This window comes from Nematostella vectensis, chromosome 7 (genome assembly GCF_932526225.1).
Source record: "Nematostella vectensis chromosome 7, jaNemVect1.1, whole genome shotgun sequence".
Classification (NCBI taxonomy): Eukaryota; Metazoa; Cnidaria; class Anthozoa; order Actiniaria; family Edwardsiidae; genus Nematostella; species Nematostella vectensis.
The window spans coordinates 3,525,728-3,545,955 of NC_064040.1; the positions used below are offsets into that span (position 1 = coordinate 3,525,728).

The 20,228-nt window shown below is 40.6% G+C and overlaps 1 protein-coding gene and 1 long non-coding RNA gene across 3 annotated transcripts; one reads left to right on the plus strand and one right to left on the minus strand.

Moving 5' to 3' along the window:
* Nucleotides 1-29: 29 nt before the first annotated feature.
* Nucleotides 30-19,589, plus strand: LOC5514905 (atlastin-2). Of its 2 annotated transcripts, XM_048730391.1 has the most exons (13): nt 30-155; nt 218-462; nt 14,140-14,277; nt 14,714-14,818; nt 15,235-15,285; nt 15,464-15,505; nt 15,560-15,574; nt 16,324-16,555; nt 16,714-16,841; nt 17,178-17,234; nt 17,354-17,425; nt 17,627-18,058; nt 18,509-19,589. In XM_048730391.1, exons 1-13 carry the CDS (start codon nt 122-124, stop codon nt 18,599-18,601), a joined length of 1,644 nt encoding a protein of 547 aa, XP_048586348.1. In that variant the 5' UTR covers nt 30-121; the 3' UTR covers nt 18,602-19,589. The 2 variants fall into 2 exon arrangements, with proteins under 2 accessions (XP_048586348.1, XP_032240445.2); XM_032384554.2 differs by lacking the exon at nt 15,560-15,574 and having other exon boundaries at nt 15,464-15,520.
* On the minus strand, nt 4,537-6,691 carry LOC116619615. The gene is made up of 2 exons (XR_007312270.1): nt 6,599-6,691; nt 4,537-5,189 (listed from the first exon to the last, which is right to left on the minus strand). It is a non-coding gene; the product is annotated as an uncharacterized LOC116619615 (long non-coding RNA).
* Nucleotides 19,590-20,228: the final 639 nt, after the last annotated feature.

Consider the following 20,228-nt stretch of genomic DNA (forward strand, 5'->3'; position numbering starts at 1 on the left):
CCGCCATACACAGTAATTTTGCTACCCATAATTCCTTGTATCGGAAGTAAATGCGCGGCCATTTTGGAAATAAATCTTACGTATCAACCAGATTTGAAAAGAAGAGACTCAACCGAAAAATATGGAGGTGCGACACAGAGGATCTCCTGATCATGGTACATAATTAATCGTAGATTGGTTTTGTTGATAATTCTAGCTAAGGCATTTGATTTTATAGATGCAATGGCTCCAGATTCCACAGAACAAGACAGTGATTTGAACGAGATGCAGGGCGCTTGTTCTTTACCGATCGTTATTGCAACGGAAGACCATGCGTTTGAACTGGACGAGAAAGCATTATCCAAAATCCTTCTAGATGATAGCATCAGAGACAAGAAAGTAGCTGTTGTTTCTGTGGCTGGTGCTTTTAGGAAGGGGAAATCATTCTTATTGGATTTTTTCTTGAGATATTTGGACCGAAAGGTAAGCTCTCGAAAACATAAACACAGCAAAATAAAATATTTGAGTAAGTTATTTATCGATTGAAATGAAGTTTTACATGAGTAATTCTTCGGAAAATGATTTCTGCATTTCGTCTGATAGTGGCTTTACACTGGATTCGTATTGGGTTTCCTTGTGAATTTGCTAAATTGTTTGAAGTTGCGAAACGTTCATACATAGAACGACGTAAGGCGTACATTCGTTTGATTAGCTGTTGAGCTCTTTAAATTATTTAGAATTATGTCCTGCATTTTTTTCCAATTTTTCTAGTATTTAGGTGTGGTTAAAATCTGGTTGAATGTTTTCTCATTAAAAATTGTACTTTATACTTTTTGTACTTTGCCAATCAAGTACAAATTACATTGTTCAGGCACGCGAGGTGGTCCACAAATCATCAAGTTATTCAAAGTTTTCTCTTCGTATTGTTACAATTTTTCTTATCTACTAAGTGTCAATTATGATGCTATTCCATTTGTTGAATGGGTTGCAGTTTTTTTATTACACCTTAAGTTATCTATCCTGCATTTAGGTTGTTTGTTGGAACTTTAGCTTAGTATATTTATCAATGATCCAAAGTGCTTTAGAGAGTATTTCCTGTGATAGTAGACTTTTTGACTTTTCATTGATGGTCAAGGTCAGCGTTGATCTTTTAAACTCATGACCGGAAGTCATGTGTTTTTGTTATGACAACATAAAAAGCAAGCAATTTGGGACTGTGCATCTACCACTAACTGCCGACTCTGACCTTATTTGTCCTGCTGTATTTGTCCCACTGTTTATAGAGCTCTAGCCATCTAGAGATCTGACTATAGGCTATTACAGTTGACCTCAATCACTTCCCCCACTGTTTTCACATGGACACCCCATCTCCCCCCACCCTTTGCACATGGACACCCCATCTCTCCCCTCCCTTTGCACATGGACACCCCATCTCCCCCCACCCTTTGCACATGGACACCCCATCTCCCCCTACCCTTTGCACATGGACACCCCATCTCCCCCCACCCTTTGCACATGGACACCCCATCTCCCCCCACCCTTTGCACATGGACACCCCATCTCTCCCCACCCTTTGCACATGGACACCCCATCTCTCCCCACCCTTTGTACATGGACACCCTATCTCCCCCCACCCTTTGCACATGGACACCCCATCTCTCCCCTCTCTTTGCACATGGACACCCCATCTCCCCCCACCCTTTGCACATGGACACCCCATCTCCCCCCACCCTTTGCACATGGACACCTCATCCATCCCCACCCTTTGCACATGGACACCCCATCTCTCCCCACCCTTTGCACATGGACACCCCATCTCTCCCCACCCTTTGCACATGGACACCCCATCTTCCCCCACCCTTTGCACATGGACACCCCATCTCCCCCCACCCTTTGCACATGGACACCCCATCTCCCCCCACCCTTTGCACATGGACACCTCATCTCCCCCCACCCTTTGCACATGGACACCCCATCTCCCCCCACCCTTTGCACATAGACACCCCATCTCCCCCCACCCTTTGCTCATGGACACCTCATCCATCCCCACCCTTTGCACATGGACACCCCATCTCTCCCCACCCTTTGCACTTGGACACCTTATCTCTCCCCACCCTTTGCACATGGACACCCCATATCTCCCCACCCATTGCACATTGACACCCCACCTCCCCCCACCCTTTGTACATGGACACCCTATCTCCCCCCACCCTTTGCACATGGACACCCCATCTCTCCCCTCCCTTTGCACATGGACACCCCATCTCCCCCCACCCTTTGCACATGGACACCCCATCTCCCCCCACCCTTTACACATGGACACCTCATCCATCCCCACCCTTTGCACATGGACACCCCATCTCTCCCCACCCTTTGCACATGGACACCCCATCTCTCCCCACCCTTTGCACATGGACACCCCATCTCCCCCCACCCTTTGTACATGGACACCCCATCTCTCCCCATCCTTTGCACATGGACACCCCATCTCTCCCCACCCTTTGCACATGGACACCCCATCTCTCCCCAACCTTTGCACATGGACACCCCATCTCTCCCCACCCTTTGCACATGGACACCCCATCTCCCCCCACCCTTTGCACATGGACACCCCATCTCTCCCCACCCTTTGCACATGGACACCTCATCTCCCCCCACCCTTTGCACATAGACACCCCATCTCCCCCCACCCTTTGCACATGGACACCTCATCTCTCCCCACCCTTTGCACATGGACACCCCATCTCTCCCCACTCTTTGCACATGGACACCCCATCTCCCCCCACCCTTTGCAAATGGACACCCCATCTCTCCCCACCCTTTGCACATGGACACCCCATCTTCCCCCCACCCTTTGCACATGGACACCCCATCTCTCCCCACCCTTTGCACATGGACACCCCATCTCCCCCCACCCTTTGTACATGGACACCCTATCTCCCCCCACCCTTTGCACATGGACACCCCATCTCCCCCCACCCTTTGCACATGGACACCCCATCTCTCCCCACCCTTTGCACATGGACACCCCATCTCCCCCCACCCTTTGTACATGGACACCCCATCTCCCCCCACCCTTTGCACATGGACACCCCATCTCCCCCCACCCTTTACACATGGACACCTCATCCATCCCCACCCTTTGTACATGGACACCCCATCTCCCCCCACCCTTTGCACATGGACACCCCATCTCCCCCCACCCTTTGCACATGGACACCCCATCTCCCCCCACCCTTTGCACATGGACACCCCATCTCTCCCCACCCTTTGCACATGGACACCCCATCTCTCCCCATCCTTTGCACATGGACACCCCATCTCTCCCCACCCTTTGCACATGGACACCCCATCTCCCCCCACCCTTTGCACATGGACACCCTATCTCTCCCCACCCTTTGCACATGGACACCCCATCTCTCCCCACCCTTTGCACATGGACACCCCATCTCTCCCCACCCTTTGCACATGGACACCCCATCTCTCCCCACCCTTTGCACATGGACACCCCATCTCTCCCCACCCTTTGCACATGGACACCCCATCTCTCCCCACCCTTTGCACATGGACACCTCATCTCTCCCCACCCTTTGCACATGGACACCCCATCTCTCCCTATCCTTTGCACATGGACACCCCATCTCTCCCCACCCTTTGCACATGGACACCCCATCTCCCCCCACCCTTTGCACATGGACACCCTATCTCTCCCCACCCTTTGCACATGGACACCCCATCTCTCCCCACCCTTTGCACATGGACACCCCATCTCTCCCCACCCTTTGCACATGGACACCCCATCTCTCCCCATCCTTTGCACATGGACACCCCATCTCTCCCCACCCTTTGCACATGGACACCCCATCTCCCCCCACCCTTTGCACATGGACACCCCATCTCCCCCCACCCTTTGCACATGGACACCCCATCTCCCCCCACCCTTTGCACATGAACACCCCATCTCTCCCCACCCTTTGCACATGGACACCTCATCCATCCCCACCCTTTGCACATGGACACCTCATCCATCCCCACCCTTTGCACATATATATTATCCACCTATAGGACTCATTTCATCATTGGCTATTATATAATATATAGATTTAGGCACTGCCTAAAAGCGGAGCCTGCGTGGATGCACTTTTTTAGCAATACTTGTAGCAAATTTAAAGATATAGGGGATGCAAACTAGCTTTGGAGTAGTTTTATTTTATATCCATTTCCAAGTAAACCCTGGTGTCTTGGGTACATTACTAATTTCTGCCATGACCCCCACCCCCAGGGGTTTGACTCTTCAAAAAAAGTAGGTGGGGTGTAGATAATCATCTATTAGGGTATAAACTTCACCCAACTACTATCCCTCAGGGGGTGTTTAATGGTTATTCTGATACTGCTATCCTTTAGGGTTATCAAATTAATGAATTTTTGTATTCAATAACAACCGATATATTTACCTCCCTCCACTCCCCCATGAAGACTACCCAGGATTATGATGGATGAATGAATTGAATTGAGCACGAGAATGACAATAAATACTTTTATTAACAAATAGGTGCCTAGAATGCTTGTTTTTATTATCATTGTACAAATGCACCATTATTTGACATGAAAAAGTCAAAGCTGAGATCCAGCAGTATGGGATTGCTTTTAGTAGGAAAGTGGTGTATATGCTTGTGTCTTATCATTGATAATTTGGCAATGAAAAATCATGCACAACCTAATAAAATATTGTATTGTCATGAGAACCTATTGGTTATTTAGATCAAGAATAATAAAATATAACGGGTTAGGATATTTTTAAAATATATATTATACACCTATTTCAAACAAGGTATTGCATTGGAGGATCAATGTGTGGTAACACTGATTGGTTCATTCAAAAGACACACAAAAAGAAACATGGGTAGGCTTTAATCTATGCTTATTTGTTGGCTCATTTGATATCTTTGAAGCACTGCAGTTTGTGACATTGGTATTGCAACCTCATTTGTAATAGGTGTATTATATAAAATAATAAATGTTAAAACATGTATTAATAAAGAGACAACAGTTTGTCTACCACGTAACAATTAATTCCCATATTTAGAGGAGGCACCAAAAGCACTCCCCTAAATATGGAAATAAATATATGTGGAAGACAAACTGCTTGGCCCCACCACTGCTGCCGCCTACAGCTGCATCACCTCTTTTTATCTTGTTGTTGTTCTTCTCTATACAAAAGGATGAAAGAAGTATCAAATTATATATTTTCCAAACGTTAGGGCTCACCTTAAATACACCAATAAACACCATCTAGAATCTATGTGTCATACCGGCATAGGTTCATGGGTAACGTATCAATTAATTAATGGGTCATGTAAATATGCGATTTTTTTTATTTTATGCTGTAATTGACACACAACAACTTTGCAAAACATCTTTGAGAACTGAAAGGAAAGAAGCATAAATGTGTCAGATAAATAAGACCTGACTGGAATCATTTAGCCATATTTCTTTCATAGTATCAAAGTGAATTGGGTTCATTTACACCAAAATATTGATATACAGCTTACTTTTTAAATAATTTATCAGTGTTTTTTTACACTTACCTCATTAAGTGGGAAAAAAGGAATTAAAGCCTACCTGGTCCCCCTAAGAAAAAAGCTCTTATGTTGTATGCAAAGTAAAGAAGGATTTCAGAAACACAAACCTTACTTTGTGTTAGAATATCTTTCTCCATGTTTTTAATCAGCAATCAGTCAAATGTAAAACAGTTTAGAATCTAACCTACAGTGTGTCTACAATTAGTGTATGTAGCATCTACACATTCATCTGATATCTGCAAATTATATAGTCTGCTATGGCTAATAGGACTTTATGCTTGTACTCCTGGATTTCAAAATAGTACACCTGTCATGTACAGTATCTTTCATTGAAAATTGTTGTGCAAAATTGATATTTTAACTATAAAAGGGGTAACATCAAAACTTTGAAACTTTTAGAAATATGACAGATCACCACCTACAATGTGTATGTATGTATACAAGATTTAACTAAAAAACAACTATAATATTTATGAAACATCTGAGGTAACAAAAACACAACTATCATAATTATGCATTATTTTATGCAACAAAAACTATAATAATTATGCATTATATTTTGGGTGCCAAAACTAAACACAACCATGATATTTATGCAATATTTGAGGTGACAAGAAATAAGACAGCTATTATATTTTGAAATATTTGAGTTGACAAAAACAAACACGTCTATAATATTTCTCTTTCGGATAGGCCTTTTGATTACTGTACACAAAGTTTACACACAATTATAATGCAGAACGAGAATTTAACTCAACAGAATTGGGCTTAACAGTTTCGCTTATTATGCATTTTACACAACTAAGCAAAGTGTGCCACATCTGGCACACTTAGCTTGATAAATAAACTAAATGACAAATAAACTAATTCTGCATTACTGATTCTAGTTTGCTTTATTTGAGGTATTTGCTCTTACTCTCAATAGAAAATGATAGTCTTAGTCTAAGAAGAAAAAAAGAAAACAAATAAGAATATCGATACAATTACAAAAGAATATCGATACAATATAGACATTATTTTACTCAAAGAAAACTCACCAACAAAAGCGGTAGTAGTGGAGGGCTGCCTCTGTTGTTTTCTCCTGAGTCTAGACGCCCTCTGTCGCTCACGAGCCCTTCCTCTTTGCCTTTAAACAAACAAGCTGTCTTCTGCCATCATTGCACGCTGGGCGATGAGTGATCTAAGTTTCTCTGCCTCTTACGAGCTCTCTGCTCGTCATTTAGTTCGTACTCCGAGTCCTTTTGCCCTTTCCGGACTCTTTGCTTACCACTTAACCTGTACTCGGAGCTCGTCTGTCTTTTTCGCACTCTTTGCTCCTCAGTGAGTACAAGGTCACATGCTCTCTTCCGAGCTCTTTGTTCTTCTGTCAACACTCGTGGCCTGCGTGACCTCTCCTCCTCATTATTTCGCTCCTCCCCTCTTCTAGGTTCTTCTTCAACTATTATAGATCGAAACGAGATGACATGATATGAAAATTACCCCAATGGTATAAAATATACCTAAAAAGTAAACACAAGCGCACTCAAGACTACCGCCATCTTGTTTTTGGGCGCGAGTTTTAACAAAACCATTGTACACACACATTCTTCTCTGTACAATAGAAGTATTTTATTCTTAAAAATAAAATGCTAGTATCGTCTGATAATAAATCCGTGAAAAACCTTTCTAACATATACTTAAAAAGGCACTCAGTTAAAAACCGTTTGTTTTTTTAACATAATACCTACTGGATGTAAACATAAAACCATAATAGTTGTGCACTTACCTCTTTTATCACCACGTGAAAGGTCGTCCATGGTCACAGTGGAAATAAAAAACTTCCCAATATTCAATTTCTTGTTTCGCTTTGTGGGTTTGCGTTGTTTATAAAAGAACTTTGAAGAATAAGTACGGAAGTTTGGGGGCGGTGGTAAAAAATTTTATTTCCAGTTAGACTGGTTATAAACCGGTTATGTCCAGTTTGGTGATTGAGTTAACATCCTCATGACGTCATCGTGATTGACATGTCACTTGACGATGACTCCTTTTTAGTTGGGCCGAGTGGGGCCTGGGAGTTGCACGATTTACTGGATTGTGACACACAGGGTACCCGAGCGATGACCACAAAAACCAAGTCGCATAGTTATACCATATTTCTATACCTATGGAGCTCCGCGTGCGGCCGGGCCGCACTGGCTCCGCTATTACCCACCTATAGGACTGATGTGACAATTGGCTATTATATATTATTCACCTATAGGACTGATGTGACAATTGGCTATTATATATTATTCACCTATAGGACTGATGTGACGATTGGCTATTATATATTACCCACCTATTGGACTCATGTGACGATTGGCTATTATATATTATTCACCTATAGGACTGATGTGACGATTGGCTATTATATATTATTCACCTATAGGACTCATGTGATGATTGGCTATTATATATTATCCACCTATAGGACTCATGTGATGATTGGCTATTATATATTATTCACCTATAGGACTGATGTGACGATTGGCTATTATATATTATTCACCTATAGGACTCATGTGACGATTGGCTATTATATATTATCCACCTATTGGACTCATGTGATGATTGGCTATTATATACTATCCACCTATTGGACTCATGTGATGATTGGCTATTATATATTATTCACCTATAGGACTGATGTGACGATTGGCTATTATATATTATTCACCTATAGGACTCATGTGACGATTGGCTATTATATATTATTCACCTATAGGACTCATGTGACGATTGGCTATTATATACTATCCACCTATTGGACTCATGTGATGATTGGCTATTATATACTATCCACCTATAGGACTCATGTGATGATTGGCTATTATATATTATTCACCTATTGGACTCATGTGACGATTGGCTATTATATATTACCCACCTATTGGACTGATGTGACGATTGGCTATTATATATTATCCACCTATTGGACTCATGTGATGATTGGCTATTATATACTATCCACCTATAGGACTCATGTGATGATTGGCTATTATATATTATTCACCTATTGGACTCATGTGACGATTGGCTATTATATATTACCCACCTATTGGACTGATGTGACGATTGGCTATTATATATTATCCACCTATTGGACTCATGTGACGATTGGCTATTATATATTACCCACCTATTGGACTCATGTGATGATTGGCTATTATATATTATCCACCTATAGGACTCATGTGACGATTGGCTATTATATATTATTCACCTATAGGACTGATGTGACGATTGGCTATTATATATTATTCACCTATAGGACTGATGTGACGATTGGCTATTATATACTATCCACCTATTGGACTCATGTGATGATTGGCTATTATATATTATTCACCTATTGGACTCATGTGACGATTGGCTATTATATATTATTCACCTATAGGACTCATGTGATGATTGGCTATTATATATTACCCACCTATTGGACTCATGTGACGATTGGCTATTATATATTATTCACCTATAGGACTCATGTGATGATTGGCTATTATATACTATCCACCTATAGGACTCATGTGATGATTGGCTATTATATATTATTCACCTATAGGACTCATGTGATGATTGGCTATTATATATTATTCACCTATAGGACTCATGTGATGATTGGCTATTATATACTATCCACCTATAGGACTCATGTGATGATTGGCTATTATATATTATTCACCTATTGGACTCATGTGACGATTGGCTATTATATATTACCCACCTATTGGACTGATGTGACGATTGGCTATTATATATTATCCACCTATTGGACTCATGTGACGATTGGCTATTATATACTATCCACCTATAGGACTCATGTGACGATTGGCTATTATATATTATCCACCTATTGGACTCATGTGATGATTGGCTATTATATATTATCCACCTATTGGACTCATGTGACGATTGGCTATTATATACTATCCACCTATTGGACTCATGTGACGATTGGCTATTATATACTATCCACCTATAGGACTCATGTGATGATTGGCTATTATATATTATCCACCTATATGACTCATGTGATGATTGGCTATTATATATTATCCACCTATTGGACTCATGTGATGATTGGCTATTATATATTATCCACCTATAGGACTCATGTGACGATTGGCTATTATATATTATCCACCTATTGGACTCATGTGATGATTGGCTATTATATATTATTCACCTATTGGACTCATGTGACGATTGGCTATTATATATTATTCACCTATAGGACTCATGTGATGATTGGCTATTATATATTATTCACCTATAGGACTCATGTGATGATTGGCTATTATATATTATTCACCTATAGGACTCATGTGATGATTGGCTATTATATACTATCCACCTATAGGACTCATGTGATGATTGGCTATTATATATTATTCACCTATTGGACTCATGTGACGATTGGCTATTATATATTACCCACCTATTGGACTGATGTGACGATTGGCTATTATATATTATCCACCTATTGGACTCATGTGACGATTGGCTATTATATACTATCCACCTATTGGACTCATGTGATGATTGGCTATTATATACTATCCACCTATAGGACTCATGTGATGATTGGCTATTATATATTATCCACCTATAGGACTCATGTGATGATTGGCTATTATATACTATCCACCTATATGACTCATGTGATGATTGGCTATTATATACTATCCACCTATTGGACTCATGTGATGATTGGCTATTATATACTATCCACCTATAGGACTCATGTGATGATTGGCTATTATATATTATCCACCTATAGGACTCATGTGATGATTGGCTATTATATACTATCCACCTATTGGACTCATGTGATGATTGGCTATTATATACTATCCACCTATAGGACTCATGTGATGATTGGCTATTATATACTATCCACCTATAGGACTCATGTGATGATTGGCTATTATATACTATCCACCTATAGGACTCATGTGATGATTGGCTATTATATACTATCCACCTATTGGACTCATGTGATGATTGGCTATTATATACTATCCACCTATAGGACTCATGTGATGATTGGCTATTATATATTATCCACCTATAGGACTCATGTGATGATTGGCTATTATATACTATCCACCTATATGACTCATGTGATGATTGGCTATTATATACTATCCACCTATATGACTCATGTGATGATTGGCTATTATATACTATCCACCTATTGGACTCATGTGATGATTGGCTATTATATACTATCCACCTATAGGACTCATGTGATGATTGGCTATTATATACTATCCACCTATATGACTCATGTGATGATTGGCTATTATATATTATCCACCTATAGGACTCATGTGATGATTGGCTATTATATACTATCCACCTATAGGACTCATGTGATGATTGGCTATTATATATTATTCACCTATTGGACTCATGTGACAATTGGCTATTATATATTATTCACCTATAGGACTCATGTGATGATTGGCTATTATATATTACCCACCTATTGGACTCATGTGACGATTGGCTATTATATATTATTCACCTATAGGACTCATGTGATGATTGGCTATTATATACTATCCACCTGTAGGACTCATGTGATGATTGGCTATTATATATTATTCACCTATAGGACTCATGTGATGATTGGCTATTATATATTATTCACCTATAGGACTCATGTGATGATTGGCTATTATATATTATTCACCTATAGGACTCATGTGATGATTGGCTATTATATATTACCCACCTATAGGACTCATGTGATGATTGGCTATTATATACTATCCACCTATAGGACTCATGTGATGATTGGCTATTATATATTATTCACCTATTGGACTCATGTGACGATTGGCTATTATATATTATCCACCTATAGGACTCATGTGATGATTGGCTATTATATATTATCCACCTATTGGACTCATGTGATGATTGGCTATTATATATTACCCACCTATTGGACTGATGTGACGATTGGCTATTATATATTATCCACCTATTGGACTCATGTGACGATTGGCTATTATATACTATCCACCTATTGGACTCATGTGATGATTGGCTATTATATACTATCCACCTATAGGACTCATGTGACGATTGGCTATTATATATTATCCACCTATAGGACTCATGTGATGATTGGCTATTATATATTATCCACCTATAGGACTCATGTGACGATTGGCTATTATATATTATTCACCTATAGGACTCATGTGATGATTGGCTATTATATATTATCCACCTATAGGACTCATGTGATGATTGGCTATTATATATTATCCACCTATAGGACTCATGTGACGATTGGCTATTATATATTATTCACCTATAGGACTCATGTGATGATTGGCTATTATATACTATCCACCTATAGGACTCATGTGACGATTGGCTATTATATATTATCCACCTATAGGACTCATGTGATGATTGGCTATTATATATTATCCACCTATAGGACTCATGTGATGATTGGCTATTATATATTATCCACCTATAGGACTCATGTGACGATTGGCTATTATATATTATTCACCTATAGGACTCATGTGATGATTGGCTATTATATATTATCCACCTATAGGACTCATGTGATGATTGGCTATTATATATTATCCACCTATAGGACTCATGTGACGATTGGCTATTATATATTATTCACCTATAGGACTCATGTGACGATTGGCTATTATATACTATCCACCTATAGGACTCATGTGACGATTGGCTATTATATATTATCCACCTATAGGACTCATGTGATGATTGGCTATTATATACTATCCACCTATAGGACTCATGTGACGATTGGCTATTATATATTATTCACCTATAGGACTCATGTGATGATTGGCTATTATATATTACCCACCTATTGGACTGATGTGACGATTGGCTATTATATATTATTCACCTATTGGACTCATGTGATGATGGCTATTATATATTACCCACCTATAGGACTCATGTGATGATTGGCTATTATATATTATCCACCTATTGGACTCATGTGATGATTGGCTATTATATATTATTCACCTATTGGACTCATGTGACGATTGGCTATTATATATTATTCACCTATAGGACTCATGTGATGATTGGCTATTATATATTACCCACCTATTGGACTCATGTGACGATTGGCTATTATATATTATTCACCTATTGGACTCATGTGACGATTGGCTATTATATATTATTCACCTATAGGACTCATGTGATGATTGGCTATTATATACTATCCACCTATAGGACTCATGTGATGATTGGCTATTATATATTATTCACCTATAGGACTCATGTGATGATTGGCTATTATATATTATCCACCTATAGGACTCATGTGATGATTGGCTATTATATATTATTCACCTATAGGACTCATGTGATGATTGGCTATTATATATTATTCACCTATAGGACTCATGTGATGATTGGCTATTATATATTATCCACCTATAGGACTCATGTGATGATTGGCTATTATATATTACCCACCTATTGGACTCATGTGACGATTGGCTATTATATATTATTCACCTATAGGACTCATGTGACGATTGGCTATTATATATTACCCACCTATTGGACTCATGTGATGATTGGCTATTATATACTATTCACCTATAGGACTCATGTGATGATTGGCTATTATATACTATCCACCTATAGGACTCATGTGATGATTGGCTATTATATATTACCCACCTATTGGACTCATGTGACGATTGGCTATTATATATTATTCACCTATTGGACTCATGTGATGATTGGCTATTATATATTACCCACCTATTGGACTCATGTGACGATTGGCTATTATATATTATTCACCTATAGGACTCATGTGATGATTGGCTATTATATATTATCCACCTATAGGACTCATGTGATGATTGGCTATTATATATTATTCACCTATAGGACTGATGTGACGATTGGCTATTATATATTATTCACCTATAGGACTCATGTGACGATTGGCTATTATATATTATTCACCTATAGGACTCATGTGATGATTGGCTATTATATATTATCCACCTATAGGACTCATGTGATGATTGGCTATTATATATTATCCACCTATAGGACTCATGTGATGATTGGCTATTATATATTATTCACCTATAGGACTGATGTGACGATTGGCTATTATATATTATTCACCTATTGGACTCATGTGACGATTGGCTATTATATATTATTCACCTATAGGACTCATGTGATGATTGGCTATTATATATTATCCACCTAGGACTCATGTGATGATTGGCTATTATATATTATTCACCTATAGGACTGATGTGACGATTGGCTATTATATATTATTCACCTATAGGACTCATGTGATGATTGGCTATTATATATTATTCACCTATAGGACTCATGTGACGATTGGCTATTATATATTATTCACCTATAGGACTCATGTGATGATTGGCTATTATATATTATCCACCTATAGGACTCATGTGATGATTGGCTATTATATATTATCCACCTATATGACTCATGTGATGATTGGCTATTATATACTATCCACCTATAGGACTCATGTGATGATTGGCTCGGTGGAGAGACGGAGGCCCTGGAGGGCTTCAGCTGGAGAGGAGGATCAGAAAGGGACACCACAGGGATCCTGATGTGGAATAAACCTTACATTTGCAAGCGCCCAGATGGGGAAGAGGTATATATAACATAGAAAACGGTGGATTCAGCGAAAATAGGTGACTCATTGCCTCTGGGTGCAAAGTCCATTTACTTGTATGCAGAAGCCACCCTAAAGTATTTTCGATTATTTATTTTTTATGTTAGAGAGTGCAAATTGTAAAGCTGTGAACACCCTAGAATTTGTGTGGAATGTTATTATTTAAGCCTTCTGACATCACACAAGGGAGATTTCAATCACGGATCTTGTCCAGGCATGCTTATGACTCTTGCATGTGTCTGAGCAAACATCCCGTAAATATTCTATTGTTCATGGTGCTACTGTTCGCACTGTAATTCTGATGGTTCATTATGATTGATCAATATATGAGAGGAAACATTCCAGATGAGCCAATCTTGATGGGTACTCTATGTTCTGCAATAGATGAGCAGATGAGCTATTATTTTTATGATAGGTGGTGGTATTGCTGATGGACACACAGGGAGCATTTGACAGCTCATCCACCGTGAAAGACTGTGCCACCATCTTTGCACTTAGTACGATGACCAGCTCAACACAGGTGAGGATATGTTAGGATAAGTGCATGTTAAGGGTACTGTGCCACCATATTTGCACTTAGTACGATGACCAGCTCAACACAGGTGAGGATATGTTAGGATAAGTGCATGTTAAGGGTACTGTGCCACCATCTTTGCACTTAGTACGATGACCAGCTCAACACAGGTGAGGATATGTTAGGATAAGTGCATGTTAAGGGTACTGTGCCACCATCTTTGCACTTAGTATAATGACCAGCTCAACACAGGTGAGGATATGTTAGGATAAGTGCATGTTAAGGGTATGTTAGATTACCTGGTATGAGAACAAATGAGATCCTGTTCTTCCTTACTGTACGTTTATGAAAGCTGTACTGAATAGTTGTTCAAAAAAGCTAAAGAAAAGATATGAAATGAAATCCAGTTCACTTATTCCTAGGTGTACAATGTCAGTCAAAATATTCAGGAGGATGACTTGCAACATCTTCAGGTCAGTTAAACCAGGTGTTATAATATTATACACAGTATACCTGTTATGTCATAGAGATGTGCACTCTTAGCATAGGAAACTCATGTTTGAGCTCAGACACCTCCGCAGCAACTGCAGGGGCAGGAAATTTGCTCCATTTGTCGGTGTATTTTATCTAATGTGTTTCATAAAATTGCAGCTCTTCACAGAATATGGTAAACTGGCCATGGAAAACAATGAAATCAAGCCATTCCAGGTAAACAATGAAATCAAGCCATTCCAGTTAAACAATGAAATCAAGCCATTCCAGGTAAACAATGAAATCAAGCCATTCCAGGAAAACAAGGAAATCAAGCCATTCCAGGTAAACAATGAAATCTAGCCATTCCAGGTAAACAATGAAATCAAGCCATTCCAGGTAAACAATGAAATCAAGCCATTCCAGGTAAACAATGAAATCAAGCCATTCCAGGGAAACAATGAAATCAAGCCATTCCAGGTAAACAATGAAATCAAGCCATTCCAGGGAAACAATAAAATCAAGCCATTCCAGGTAAACAATTAAATCAAGCCATTCCAGGTAAACAATGAAATCCTGCCATTCCAGGTAAACAATGAAATCTAGCCATTCCAGGTAAACAATGAAATCTAGCCATTCCAGGTAAACAATGAAATCAAGCCATTCCAGGGAAACAATGAAATCAAGCCATTCCAGGTAAACAATGAAATCAAGCCATTCCAGGTAAACAATGAAATCAAGCCATTCCAGGTAAACAATGAAATCAAGCCATTTCAGGTAAACAATAAAATCAAGCCATTCCAGGTAGGTCATGCATCCTGTTATCCATATTCCGTGTTCCCTAAAAGTCGTAGCTACTAGCGATCAACTTGTTTGTCACTATTACATGTTGTTTATAAAATACAACCTGCAAGTTTTGTTTTAGCAAGTCACGAGCTTTCCATTATCAAGGTGCGAGCAGGAGTTCTGAGACTGTGTTACAATGATTATCTCAGCAGTACCATGTTATTGGACATTCTGTTTTATATTCTTTGCCGCAGCGTTTGCTGTTTCTGGTCCGTGACTGGAGCTTTCCATATGAGGCAAATTACGGCGAGGCAGGTGGTAGCCAGATACTTGAGCGCAGGCTCAAGACGACAGAGCGACAGCACTCTGAGCTGTTACAGGTGCGCAAGCACATCAAGGAGTGTTTTGAGAAGATTGGCTGTTTCCTCATGCCCCACCCTGGACTAAGGGTCGCTACCAACCCCACCTTTGATGGCCGACTTGTAGGTGGGTTTGCTTTTTTTTTTTCTATTTAAAATAGTGATAATAATATGATAGATTTCTGTGTTAAGTACCTGGTATTGCTTCCTCGCCCCCTTCCCAACGACCTAAAAACTTCTAATCTGTAACCTGCCATGTGAAACAGTGCGTTTTCACTTTTTAAGATATTGACGATGAGTTCAAGGAAAATCTGCGAAAGCTGATCCCATCACTGCTAGCTCCAGAGAACTTGGAATTGAAGGGAATCAATGGGGAGGAAGTGACCTGTAGAGGACTTTTAGAATACTTTAAGGTATACACATTTAAGCGAAATATGTGCCTTGAAATTGTTAGCTTTTGACACTTTACTAGATGCATTGAGGCATATCGAGCCTTGATGAAAAATTCACCATAACAATAACCTGCTACACACAATAATGTCCGGGAGCTTCTCGCTACCTAACTATCAATATTACCGTATGTGACTGCCCAATTGATGGGACAAGGGGCAATTAATTCATATAGTATTGTATTGAGGGTAGTATTGTTGCAATTCAACCTTGGCTGCAATAGATTAAACTATTATAATATACTATTATTATCGATAAGTACTCAGGCTATACCTATTCATCTTTGTCTTTGTTTCTAGGCTTATATGAAAATATTCCAGGGAGACGAGTTACCTCAGCCCAAGTCCATGCTTTTGGTAGGTACTTGTTAACTGTGCACTGCATAACAATGAATATAATTTGCTGAATAGTGGCCGGGCCCTTGATTGGTGATTGGCTGATTTGTTGGTTGTAATTGCAATTGTGTTATTTGCAGGCAACAGCAGAAGCGAACAACCTGGCGGCCTTGGCTACTGCTAAAGATACCTACAGCAAAGCCATGGAGTCTGTAAGGCCCTTACACGTCATTTTATAGAACCGGCAACACCTAGCAAAAATGTTATTGCAGTACTAACATGGCTGCATGCGAACCGTTTTGTATTACCCTGCGCTCATTATATTCCAAAATGCATCTACCAATAAATTGGAACCTCTCGCGTGCGTTATTCTGGCTAGCTATAATAGTTATCCCTGTGTTATCATCTTTAAGGTTGTTGGCGGAGACATGCCATACCTCTCACCTAATGAACTGGAGCGCAAGCACCTCGAGACCCGCGACTCCGCCCTGTCGCACTTCCACGGCACCCGCAAGATGGGCGGCAAGGAGTTCAGCGAGAAATACGTGGAGCAGCTACTCAAGGAGATCGACGAGACTTTCGAGAACTTCGTCAAGCTTAATGACAGCAAGAACATCTTCAACGCCGCGAGGACGCCTGCCGTGTTCTTCACCATCGTGGTGCTATCGTACATCTTGTCCAGCGTGTTCAACTCGATCGGCATTCTCTCGTTCACGCGCATGTGTAATCTCACCATCTGGATGGGCTTGCTAGGGATTCTGGTCTGGTCGTATATCAGGTTCAGCGGCGAGTTCAGGGAGTTTGGCGCAAAGCTGGATCACCTGGCCGAGTTGATCTGGGACGAGGTAAGAGAAGACAACACTTCACGACAATGTCTCATGTGTTTGTGTGTGTGCTTTTTGTTTGTTTGTTTTGTTGTTGTTTTTTTCTCACAATGCACTTGACTCGGCAAAAGAGACCCCGCTTTTGCCGACCTGTTTCGTCGACGCTTAAAGACGTCCACGTTTGCAGGAACTAGGCGATGTCTTGTTTTACCACAGGTACCCCAAGCCCGCAGTGTGCGATCACGCTACGTTGACTTAGTTTGTATTCTCTCTAGTCTGAATAAGATTAAGATAACAGAATTGTTATCGATGGCCAGTAGAATGAACGCCTTATTTTAACACCAACGTAGCGTGATAACACAATGTCAGCTTGGGGTATGTGTTGTATTACCAGCTCGTTTTTGCATACTCTGCTATCGCTATCGTATTTAGGTGCGCATGTCACTAACAAACTATACTGCTGATCCACAGCTATTCATTCCTATGTATAATGCCGCTCTGCGAAAAGGAACAAGTGCAGTAGTGGCGTCGACGGCACGGCTCCAAAAGAAAAAGAACAAATGATCAGCTCTCCACCTATAGATTGTAAATAAGAATGTCAATAACACTGCAGTTATATGAACTCGGTATTTATGAATTCGGTGCCCGTCTCGCACTTGTACAAGGCCCAATACGCCACGAGTGATGCCTACTGAAACAATGCCGATACTTGAACGAAAAGATTGCCAAGAGGCCCTCCCAAGGCATCCCGAGCTGATGTCACGCAATGCCAATAACGCGTCGCTTGGCATCACCCGCCAATGAATCAATGCCAAATGACTTTAGAATAGATGGGGAGGGGGGGGGGAAGTTTCTGATAATTTTTGTTTTGGTGGAGGACCGCCCCATTCTAGTCTGCGTCCAAGAGGCTGAGAAAAGGAACCCGCACGCAGCTGGGGCCGGTTCCTAGAAAGCAGGTTAGCTCAAACCCAGGGATAAATATCTCGAAATGTTATTGGGTTAAAAGGGCATTCATCCCTGGGTTAGCGATAACCTGCTTTCTAAGAACCGGGCCCGTTGAAGGAAAAATCTGTTTTGTTCCCCCTTCACCACATCTTGGGCGGCTAAATCGCTCATCGCCTTTTGCGCTCGTTAAAAAGGCTACCAGCATTCATCCTAAGCATCAATCCTTGATTATTATTTTTTCTTTAATTGGATGCCCTGCCCAAAAGAAAGCGTTTGATTGGTAAAGACCACATTAATATAAAAGAAGGAAGTACAAAAATTTAAAAAAGAAAAAGCCAAATATAACAAAATTGACGAAAATAAGTTGCCGACCCAACCCAGTTGAAGATTCCAGGATGCCTGTGTATTGACGTTATTATGTTTTTGTGAAGAAATTTGATCGCACCAGCAAGGATTGTTATTTTGCTTGTTACCAGCACCAGGCAATTTTCCTTACCCTGAGTACTTATTATAAGCCTCGTTTGCTACGAGCTTGTGGCCGAAATTGCGAATACTCCCTCTTGTAGATTATATTATTTATGAAAATAAAATAATTAGTTTTGATCAATGTGATTTAGATTGTTTCTCAATTACTTTATATCAAATTATCGTCCCTCCACTAGTGCGTGATACTGAATATCTATGATACTATTAATAACGGTCTGTCCTTCATCAACCATCGTAAAAAAAAAATGTTAGGCATTTAACCCCCTTAACCTGCCCTCCCCTAGTGCGTAACACACCGTAACCTCCCCGCTCCCCCAGTGAGTCATACACCGTCACCTACCCTCCCCTAGTGCGTAACAAACCGTAACCTACCCTCTCCCCCAGTGAGTCATACACCGTAACCTACCCTCCCCTAGTGCGTAACACACCGTAACCTACCCTCTCCCCCAGTGAGTCATACACCGTAACCTGCCCTCTCCCCCAGTGAGTCATACACCGTCACCTACCCTCCCCTAGTGCGTAACAAACCGTAACCTACCCTCTCCCCCAGTGAGTCATACACCGTAACCTACCCTCCCCTAGTGCGTAACACACCGTAACCTGCCCTCTCCCCAGTGCGCAATGCACCATAACCTACCCTCCCCTAGTGCGTAACACACCGTAACCTACCCTCCCCTAGTGCGTAACACACCGTAACCTCCCCTCTCCCCCAGTGAGTCATACACCATAACCTGCCCTCCCCCAGTGCGTAACACATCGT

Excerpts from the sequence above, each read along its gene's own strand:
- LOC5514905 (XM_032384554.2), top strand. The coding sequence starts at position 122 with ATGGAGGTGCGACACAGAGGATCTCCTGATCATG. Across the intron at positions 17,235-17,353 it reads AGCCCAAGTCCATGCTTTTG|GCAACAGCAGAAGCGAACAA; the intron begins GTAGGTACTTGT and ends TGTTATTTGCAG. Across the intron at positions 18,059-18,508 it reads CCGAGTTGATCTGGGACGAG|CTATTCATTCCTATGTATAA; the intron begins GTAAGAGAAGAC and ends GCTGATCCACAG.